This window comes from Phyllobates terribilis, unplaced genomic scaffold, assembly GCF_046119375.1.
Source record: "Phyllobates terribilis strain yellow unplaced genomic scaffold, ASM4611937v1 Scaffold_11__3_contigs__length_659146591, whole genome shotgun sequence".
In the NCBI taxonomy this organism is placed as follows: Eukaryota; Metazoa; Chordata; class Amphibia; order Anura; family Dendrobatidae; genus Phyllobates; species Phyllobates terribilis.
Window position 1 is genome coordinate 350,154,015 of NW_027362771.1, and position 11,387 is coordinate 350,165,401.

An 11,387-nucleotide genomic window follows, 5' to 3' on the forward strand; every position below is an offset into this window, starting at 1 on the left:
TTTTCAATCTATGCATAGTAACTGAATCATAATGGGACACTTGGGAATTATTCATTAAAAGAAATCCTCATGGAATAATATCATTATTTGAATCCCAAAAGGCTAAAATTGTATTTATCTTAGATATAAAAAGTACAGGGATAGATTAGATATTTAATTGCATTTGCCAGACTGTTTGAATTGCACTTGCCAGACTGTTTCTTAAAACTAAAATGTATATATATATTTATTTATTTTTTGTATTTAATCACATGAAAAACAGAAATATAATTCCCATTTTTTAAAATATATTGATTGAGGCACTAAAATGAAGAATGAAACACGTGTGACAGAATTCATTCTCTCTGGTCTCTCCTCCAACCCAGACCTCCAGCTTCCTCTCTTTCTGCTCTGCCTATTAGTCTACATGATAACTGTGCTGGGTAACCTCATGATCATTATGTTGATTATAATGACTCCCGGATTGCAGACACCAATGTATTTCTTCCTGATGAACTTATCCTTTGTAGATGTCCTTTATTCAACAACTATTACACCCAATATTATGGCCAACATCTTCTCTGAGCGCAAGACCATCTCCTTTATTGCTTGTGGAATACAATTGTTTCTCTTTATTGACCTGGCGAGCTCAGAAGCGATGATACTTGCAGTAATGGCTTATGACCGATTTGTAGCTATATGTAAACCGCTGTATTATGCAATCCTTATCAACAAAGTGACGTGCATTCGACTTGTTATCTCAGTGTACACAGCAGGATGTCTTAATTCATTAATTCATACATGTGCGGCATTTCGCCTCCCGTTCTGTCGGTCTAATCGTGTCAACCATTTCTATTGTGATATCAATCCCATATTAAAACTGTCATGTAAAGATACGTATCTTAATGAGATTTTGGCATATGTAATTGCAGGCGCGATAGAAGTTGGTTCTTTCTTCTGTATAGTGATATCATACACTTATATTGTCTTTGCCTTGTTTATGATAAAGTCTTCAAGAAGTCGGATCAAGTCTTTATCCACTTGTGTCTCTCACTTTACTTGTGTAGCCTTATTCTACTGCCCGGTTTTCTTCATGTACTTACGACCCAATTCTGCATATGCCATGGATCAGGACTGGGTAGTGTCAGTGTTCTATACAGTAGTAATACCTATGTTGAATCCCATTATCTACAGTTTAAGAAATCAAGATGTAAAACTAGCACTGGTACAATTTAGTATTTATGATATTTGCAATGTATTTAGGGCAAGTTAAAGCTGCCTGTACATTTTTGATATTTGCTGTTAGCTGCTTGGCTCAGTGAGGAAAGAGGCAGCAGCCAAATGTGTCTTGTGTAGATACAAAAGATCAGGCATGTTGAAATGCAACATGCCAGATCCTTCTCTAATCCAGCGCCTGTTGGGCAGTCTACATACACTTTTGTTTGTCTTGGTTCTAAAATGAAGCTCCCAATTCTCTGCATAAACTTGTAGTACCAGTCAGGTTAGGACACACCTGTTCATGGAATGGTTTTCCTTATTTTTATTGGAATCTGCACATTGTAGATTCAGACTGAAGGCAGCAAAACCACAGACAATCCATATGAAGAAAAGGAATAAAAAACGTGAAACTAACCAGAATTTGTGTTAAACCTCAGATTCCTCAAAGTATCCCCCTCTTACTTTGATATTGGGTTTACACCCGTTGGCATTCTCTCAAAAAAAGAGATATTTGATCCTTTACTTCATTTAAAAAATATCAAAGTCTAATATTTTTTACTCCTTTGTTTGATGTGGTTGTCTTTATCTACTTTTAGGTCAAATATATGCAGTAATATAGAAAAATACATTTTTATTTTATTTTCCAGACATTTTAGGAAACATTAAGTAAATGCAGTAAAAATAACTGATTAAGCTAAGTGAAACTGTAATTTTTGCCCTGCCCAATAAAAGATCTGTAAGAAAAAACAACTTTACATCACTAATGATTAGAGATGAGTGGATTGATCTGTGGAGGTTTGAGTTTGAGTCCAACTTCCTGAAATTCACAGTTTCATGTGTGTATTCAAATATTCTGAAATTCGATTCGTGGTTCGACAAAAAAAAACTTGCCTGACACCATTATCCACACTGCTGAAGCATCAGCGAACAGGCTAATGTAATTTTTCTATGCCGCTTGGACCTCCCTATAATGCTCTGACATCTTCCAGATTATTATAATTTGTACAGTGGTGGTCAGTACTTGGGCCATCACAGATCAGTGGTTCTCAGTACAGTTTATACGACAGAGTGGTTTTCCATCTCCAGAGTCACTGGGTAAGTCACTTTCTCCTGTGTAGTGTAAAGTCTTATGGTCAGCGAGGTCCTCTCTCTCTCTCTCTCTCTCCTGTAGAGTGAAAGCTCTTATGGTCAGCGGGGTGCTCTCTCTTTCTTTCCTGAGGAGTGTAAGCTTTTATGGTCAGTAGGGTCTTGTCTCTCTCTTTCTTAGTCTGTCCCTTCTGTATTGTGTGAGCTCTTATGGTCAGCAGAGTCCTCTCTCTCTCCTGTAGAGTATAAGCTCTTATGGTCAGCGGGGTCCTCTCTCCCTCCTGTAGAATGTAAGCTCTTATGGTCAGTGGGGTGCTCTCTCTTTCTTTCCTGAGGAGTGTAAGCTTTTATGGTCAATGGGGTCCTGTCTCTCTCTTTCTTAGTCTGTCCCTTCTGTATTGTGTGAGCTCTTATGGTCAGCAGAGTCCTCTCTCTCTCCTGTAGAGTATAAGCTCTTATGGTCAGCGGGGTCCTCTCTCCCTCCTGTAGAATGTAAGCTCTTATGGTCAGTGGGGTGCTCTCCCTCTCTCCTGTAGAGTGCAAGCTCTTATGGTCAACGGGGTCCTCTCTCCCTCCTGTAGAATGTAAGCTCTTATGGTCAGTGGGGTCCTCTCTCGCTTTCTCTGTCTGTCCCTTCTGTATTGTGTGAGCTCTTATGGTCAGCACAGTCCTCTCTCTCTCATGTAGAGTATAAGCTCTTATGGTCAGTGGGGTGCTCTCTCTCCTGTAGAGTGTAAGCTCTTATGGTCAGAGGGGTCCTCTCTCTTTCTTTCTCAGTCTGTTCTTTCTGTATTGTGTGAGTTCTTATGGTCAGCAGGGTCCTCTCTCTCTCCTGTAGAGTGCAAGCTCTTAAGGTCAATGTGTGCTCTCTCTCTTTCTCTCTCTTCTCCCCTACATGTATTTTCTGAGCAATTACAAGCTTTATAGTACTGAGATTCGCACAAATTTATTCGCCGCTATTCAAATTTTTGGGGAAAATTTGCAGAAGTTGGTGAATTCGAATTACAAAAGATCTGCTCATCTCTACTAATGATTAAAGAAATAAAAACATTAAAACACCTCTTCAACTTGTCACAGTTATGACAGATGCTATACATTTTTGAAGTAGAAATATCTCTTTCAGGGGTTAAACTAACCTTACATAATTTATTGCTATAACATATTGCTAGAATAGCTTCTGAGACTGGTGACCCTACGATTTAAATCCCTCTACAGCATATCAAGCCAGGATTTAGACTCTGGTCACTTTAAAACCTTTAAGGGGATGTCCTCTATTGGATAACCCTTGCTTAATCAATTCAGAGCTTCAAAAATAAAAACATTGTATACTCACCTCCCACAGTGGCGCCATTCCTAGTGCGTGACATGACGTTTTTGTTTACTTGTTTGCTGCAGCCAATCAACAGCTGCCGACCAGATGCAGACTTTACTATTTTGTCAGATTGAATGTTTGCTCTGATGGACTGGTTATGAGATGCAGTCAATAAGCAGGAGCCGATTGGCCGCAGCTTTTACTATTTTGTCAGATCGAACGTTTGCTCTGAAGGAATATTTATGAGCTGCAGCCAATAAACAGCAGTCGATTTGCTGTAGCAGTCTCGTGACACAAAATCACATCACCTGTTGAGAACAGCCAATGTAATGGTTTTGGTGCAGGAGATGAGTATACTGTAAATTGTTTTTAGTTTCTATGGGGCACTGATTAGGCAAGGTTTATCCAGTAGAGGATAACCACTTTAATTTTGTTACTTTTGAGCCACTATCTCTACTGTACAATATATATGCACACCCTAATAGGGGAATGATAATTGCGTTCCTTATCTGAGGAAACTAGGCCTGAATTTAATATGCATTCTCCTCCTGTAGCGTTTTTCCAAGGTTTGGAAATACTATGGTTTGCAGGTGCACCAACAGCCTTCGAAAAATTGTTTTCTTTTTGATCTTCTCAGGGTTTCTCCTTTTCAAAAATCCTGTATGGATCAAATATGAAATCCAGCAAAAATCCAATATACCTGATCCTTCTCTATCTCAATATCTGCGACTGGGAATCTACAGTGGGGAAAATAAGTATTTGATCCTATGCTGTTTTTGTAAGTTTGCCCACTGACAAAGACATGAACAGTCTATAATTTTCAGGGTAGGTTAATTTTAACATTGAGTGATAGAATATCCAAAAAATAATCAAGAAAATCACATTGTATAAATTAGATAATTTTTTTTGCATTTTGCAGTGAGAAATAAGTATTTGATCCCTCTGGCAAACAGCACTTAATACTTGGTGGCAAAACCCTTGTCGGCAAGCACAGCAGTCAGAGTTTTTTTGTAGTTGATGATGAGGGTTGCGCACATGTCGGGAGGAATTTTGGTCCATTACTCTTTGCAGATCATCTCTAAATCATTAAGATTTTGAGGCTGTCGCTTGGCAACTCGGAGCTTCAACTCCCTCCATAAGTTTTCTATGGGATTAAGGTCTGGAGACTGGCTAGGCCACTACATGACCTTACTGTGCTTCTTTTTGAGCCACTCTTTTGTTACTTTGGCTGTATGTATTGGGTCATTGTCTTGCTGGAAGACCCAGCTACGACCCATCTTCAATGCTCTTACTGAGGGAAGGAGGTTGTTGGCCAAAATCTCGTGATACATGACCCCATCCATCTTCCCTTCAGTACAGTGCAGTCGTCACGTCCCCTTTGCAGCAAAGCACCCCCAAATTATAATGTTTCCCCCACCATGCTTCACGGTTTGGACGATGTTCTTAGGGTTGTACTCATCCTTCTTCTTCTTCCAAACATGGCGAGTTGAGTTAATGCCAAAGAGCTCAATTTTTGTCTCATCTGACCACAGCACCTTCTCCCAATAACTCACAGAATCATCCAGGTGTTCATTGGCAAACTTCAGATGGGCCTGCACATGTGCCTTCTTGAGCAGAAGGACCTTGCAGGCACTGCAGGATTTTAAACCTTTAAGGCATAATGTGTTACCAATGATTTTCTTGGTGACTGTGGTCCCAGCTGCCTGGAGATCAATAACAAGTTCCCTCCTTGTGGTTTTAGGATGATCTCTCACCTTCCTCATGATCAAGGATACCCCACGAGGTGAGATTTTGCATGGAGCCCCAGATCGATGTTGATTGACAGTCATTTTGTATTTCTTCCATTTTCTTACTATTGCACCAACAGTTGTCTCCTTCTCACCCAGTGTCTTACTTATAGTTTAGCCCATTCCAGCTTTGTGTAGGTCTATGATCTTGTCCCTGACATCCTTAAAAAGCTCTTTGGTGTTGCTCATGTTGTATAGGTTAGAGCCAGACTGATTAATTGAGTCTGTGGACAGGAGTCTTTTATACAGGTGATTATGTAAGACAGCTGTCTTTAATGCAGGTAACGAGTTGATTAGGAGCATCTAACTGGTCTGTAGGAGCCAGAACTCATAATGGTTTGTAGGGGATCAAATACTTATTTCTCACTGCAAAATGCAAAAAAATGTATCTAATTTATACAATGTGATTTTCTTGATTTTTTTGGGGATATTCTATCTCTCAATGTTAAAATTAACCTACCCTTAAAATTATAGACTGTTCTGTTCATGTCTTTATCAGTGGGCAAACTTACAAAAACAGCAAGGGATCAAATACTTATTTCCCCCACTGTATATACATTTTAGGTCGACATCTTGTCCTGCTGAAATTAGCGTGTTTGACAAACTGTCATCTAATCTTTATACACACTATTAACCTGCAGCTTTTTGCAAATGTGTGTGGCTATAAACAATAAGCAAGTAATTTGCAATTATTTTCTAATGATACAGTGGAAAGCCGATGAGAGCTTAAAAAAGTGGCTTCTAAGAAGCCTCACCTTAGAGGCATGTTACACACAGCTCGAATGTTAGGCTTGGCAACAAGACACCAACCATAGGGAAGCAAAAAGTATCTCCACTGCAACAAGGTGAACAGTGACTTGGGGCTACAACAAAGGATATGACAGTCCTTGGACAATTCAGAACACAACTGTGGGGAATAATAATTGCTAAAGGCAATGTGTAGCCATTTTTGTTTTTGTATTAATTGATTATATAATCATTTATGTTTAAAACAAAATAAAATGCACTGTTTTAACATTGTTTTCATTAGTTTTATTTTGCAGCCACTGATTGCTGCCATTTATAATTGCTAGTGTTTAAATGGAATCTGTCAGTAGTATCAACCCTCCTAAGCTGTCTACAAAGGCATGCAGGTCATAAGAAGTTGAATAAAACAACACCTTAATATCTGCAATCCAATGTCTTATTCCAGAGAAATTCATGCTTTTCTTATATGTAAATGACCTCTTCAAGACTATGGGGTGAACACTCCTTGGAAGATAATTCTGCCTCTAGAGCTTATTTTACATGAAGGGGGAGTTACCAGTGTGGGAAAAGTAACTAACACAGAAGAGGAGAAATTAAATTTGTCTTCTTGCAAACACATTTTTGCAGCTCTCTGAGCTCTGCTGTACTGCAACAATATAGCAACCCAGTCTGCATGTGAAATAGAAGCTGAATCTGAGAGCTGCAGATATGTCAGGTATACAGTGTCCATTTTAGGACATGATCAGATATCAAAATCAAACATCAGAATAATGACAGTTTGAGGCTAAATACCCAGTCTGAGAAATGATTCTGACAAGTGATTCTGACAAGAGATTCTGACAAGTGATTCTGATAACTGATTCTGACAAGTGATTCTGACAATTGATCCTGAAAAGTGATTCTGACATATGATTTCGACATGTGATTCTGACATGTAATTCTGACAAGTGATTCTGACAAGTGATTTTGACATGTGATTCTGACAAGTGATTCTGACAGGTGATTCTAACAAGTGATTCTGACAAGTGATCCTGACATGTGATTTTGATAAGTGATTCTGACAAGTGATTTTGACAAGTGATTCTGACATGTGATTCTGACAAGTGATTTTGACAAGTGATTCTGTCAAGTGATCCTGACAAGTAATTCTGACATGTGATTCTGACAAGTGATTCTGACAAATGATCCTGACAAGTGATTTTGCCAATGATCCTGACAAGTGATTTTGACAAGTGATCCTAACAAGTGATTTTGACAAGTGATCCTGACAAGTGACTTTTACAACTGTAATAATAATAAAAAAATGTTCACTGTTCTCTGATGGGACTTGAACCCAAAACTCTACGTTTAGAAGCCAGTGCACTAACCATTGAGCTATAAACTCAGCTGAGCAAAGCTAAGTGTTCTATTTGGTTATATGATTTTCAGTGCAAACCTTATCTGAAACTGATTGGGACTATCAGAAATACCTCCTCCAAGCCAAATTCAAGTGATGTTTGATTTTGATGTGTGAGTCTGATGTGTGACTTTCTTCAAACATCAGAATCAGAATCACAATGACTTTTAATTACCCTGAGTATTTTCATGGTTGATCTCATAAGACAAGAAAAGCTACCAGTCAGTATCACTTGACTGGATAGATCAATTGTAAAGCATCAACCTCTAAAACTACAATGGCTCTGTTCAAATCCCAATAGGAATGTTATTTTTTTTTTGTAATTATGCCTATTTAGCACACAAACTACAGGGGTGTTTTACTTTTAATATCTGACATTCTGATTGTCATCCTGATGTATTAAGAGTTTCAGAAACGCTGTCTATTTGCATGGTAAATTACATAGCCAAAGTAAATTGGGAGGCACTAATTTACTACATATCTATTTCCAAGTGACTGTACATTTGCATAATTTTTTAAAGGTGCCTAATGATAAAATCTCTTTATTGCAAAAAAAAATTTTCCATCCACCCAAGAACTAGCTGCAAACTCCCAATTTACTTTGGCTCTGTAATTTACCATGCAAATAGACAGCATGTCTAAAACTCTTAACACGTCAGGATGACAATCAGAATGTTATAGATATTAAAAGTAAAACACCCCTGTAGTTTGTGTGCTAAATAGGCATAATTACAAAAAAAATATCATTCCCAATGGGATTTGAACCCAGACATTGTAGTTTCAAAGTGATACTGACTGGTTGCTTTTCTTGTCTTATGAGATCAACCATGAAAATACTCAGGGTAATTAAAAGTCATTGTGATTCTGATTCTGATGTTTGAAGAAAGTCACACATCAGACTCACACATCAAAATCAAACATCATTTGACTTTGGCTTGGAGGAGGTATTTCTGAAAGTCCCAATCAGTTTCAGACAGGTTTGCACTGAAAATCATATAACCAAATAGAACACTTAGCGTTTCTCAACTGAGTTTATAGCTCAGTGTTTAGTGCAGTGACTTCTAGATGTAGAGTTTTGGGTTCAAGTCCCATCAGCAAACAGAGAATATTTTTTATTATTACAGTTGTAAAAGTCACTTGTCAAAATCATTTGTCAGGATCACTTGTCAGACAGGGTATTTAGCCTCAAACTGACATCATTCTGATGTTTGATTTTGATATCTGATCATGTCCTAAAATGGACACTGTACAGGTATAATCACACACAGCTCTACAGTGAGATCAGGAGAACAGAGATCGGTCATTACACATCACACTAGTAACTCCCCTTCATGTAAAACAAGCTCTGTAGGCAGAGTTATCTTCCAGACAACATCCTCCCCAGAGCCTGGAAGAGGTAATTTATATAAAGTGATCAAAGATGATTTATCAACAAGAAAGTATCTTATATGAGGCATACAGTTATGACTATTTTCAGCATTCTACAGCCTGTATGCCCATATTAATAGTTTAGAAAGGTCAAAGTGGTGACAGGTTCCTATTAAAGGGGTGGTCTCAAATCTAAAATGTTCTTTCTAAATATCTATCTTTACACCCTACCACTTTTGTAATTAGCTTTCTTCTAGAATGTCCTTTTCTTCTCTCTATCTAAATAATATCTAAATTAGTTTTTTTTACTGCTCATTCTGTGACATTTTGTTTGAGAAGAGTCTCAAATGTAAGGAAAAAGAAGGCTGGAGCTGCACTCACTTCCCTGCAGTGTCTATCGCTCCTCCCGGAACAGGACATCATCAAGGGGCAGTGCTGCAATCATTTCTACCAACAGTTCAGAGAGGTCTGACTTCAGGAACATTTCCCTTAACTATCTCAGTGCCAAGGGAAGGCTATGCCCTTCCCCACTATTACATTCCCCGACACTTTAATGTTGGTCGTCCCCGACCACACTAAACAATCAACACAGATCAGCAGCTATGACATTATGTCACATTACTAAATTTACTAAAACATTTTAGTAAACGACTGGTCCTGAAAAACGTCTTCTTGAATGGGAGACCGGCCCTTCTCGGTTAAGGGCCCTGGAACAGCAGCTCAGGACAGTCCATTATCAACTTTTCAAACTTTCTCAGGAGTACTGGTCCTGCTTGGTAAGGACCCTGGAAACACAGTGTCCATGTCCATGTTTTTAAGACAGGCCAACACCTCAATAGTCCCCAATCTCCTTCAAGGGCTGCATTCTGAGGCACACAGTCACAGGTAACACCCCGTGAATCTCTTTCTTCTTGGCCCTAGTGGGGGTCACCGGTTCTTCCCACTAGGCCGCAAGTCTCTTAGATTTGGAGGATATCCATCCTCAAGGTGTGCCTCAGCGTTTTAAATTCCAGCAGAAAAAAGGCGCAACAAGCGCAACAAAAATAAAAATAAAAAGTAAAAACAAAAAGAGCAGCTCTCCTGGGCACACAACTTTAGTGCTGCTTGAGGCCTTCCTGGCCTGGGAGGTAGGGGAACAGTCCTCCATTTTTTCTCTCCAACTTAATTCAACATGGGGCACTCCGCCCCCATTGGGAAACAGTCCCAGAATCAGGACCACAGCTGGTGGGTCCTAGTAGAAGAATAGGTGAAAGGTCAATGGACCTTTCAGCCAGCTCACTTCTTCCGGGCCTCCTTCTGTTCCTTCATGAAGGTGGCCCATGCTGCAGAGGAATGTGGCTTCTTCCACCTCCAAGGCTGATTGGGGTACTTAGTAGGCCCAGGGTCCTCATCCGAGGATGTAGCACTGCCACAGCCGACCTGGGTAGGGCCGTAGCTGGTCACTGTAAAGCTGTGGACGACAATACTGGTGCCAGCTTGAATTTCCCCGACAGCTCTCTCAGCCCCTCCTGGGTATTGTGGCGCCGACTCCTCCTCTGGCACCTCACTAGGGAAATCAGCTTCATTGCCACTTGTGAGATCTTCCTCTTCCTCACTCACAATCTCCCCCCACTGCCGCCTCCTAGGCTCCTCTGCTGGCGGAGCACTGGCCTTAGGTGGGGGCAGAAAGCCTTTAGGGGCTTCCTTAGCCCAGCGCTGCTTAGCCTCCCTCTTGGCCCTCCTTCTGAAGACCTCTTCGTCCTTTTCCAGGACATCTTTCCATTCATACGGTTGGGTGAGCGCAGCTGCGTACCACCCTCCGGAACACTCGCACTTAACGAAGTGCACTATGTCCCCCACACGCAGATTGTGAAAGCGATCAGGCAGATAATCTCGTTTAATTACCTCGCGAGTAACGAACACCTCGTGCCCGGTCCACTCTTCCTCCAGGAATCCGTACCCCTCACGGATGTGGAACTCAAGGACTCGTCCCCGAGTCTGGGAAGCCTCCATCGACTCTCTCCGCGCCGCGTTGGACCCTTCCAGCCAACCTCTCAGGAAAGTGTCAGTCCATCGCCGCCGCTCTCGTGGTGTCATCGGGGGGTTACGGGTAGTCCACTTCAGACTCCCGAGCTCAGCGTAGCGCTTTGCCGAGGGGTTGTTCAGGGCCTCTAGCGCTACCTGCCAGAAGTTCTCTTGCGGGGCCCTCTTCCCGGGAGGCCTCGCCTCTGCACCACCCCTTTCAGGCCTAGGGGCCCCTGTCATCGCGGAAGCTGTCACGGCAGGCGCCGCAGGCGAAACCGGCCACTGGGGTATAGGCTGCTCACCTCCATCAAGCCCTGCTGCAGTTATTGCTCCGGCTCCTCCAGGATGTTCTCTACCCTCCGCCGAGGGGGACATGCCTTCCGGCATCCGGCTCCAGCACCACATGCGAAACTCGTGGATGAGCAGGCCCAACTCCGGATCGGGCCTAGTGGACCAATGAACAGCCACTGGGGGCAACGACTCACGGGCA

At 41.2% G+C, this 11,387-nt stretch overlaps 1 protein-coding gene across 1 annotated transcript; it reads left to right on the top strand.

Annotated features, from left to right (window-relative positions):
- The first annotated feature begins 307 nt into the window (after positions 1-307).
- LOC141167272 (olfactory receptor 5AR1-like) lies at positions 308-1,252 on the top strand. The gene has a single exon (XM_073654704.1). It carries the CDS (start codon positions 308-310, stop codon positions 1,250-1,252), a length of 945 nt encoding a protein of 314 aa, XP_073510805.1.
- Positions 1,253-11,387: the final 10,135 nt, after the last annotated feature.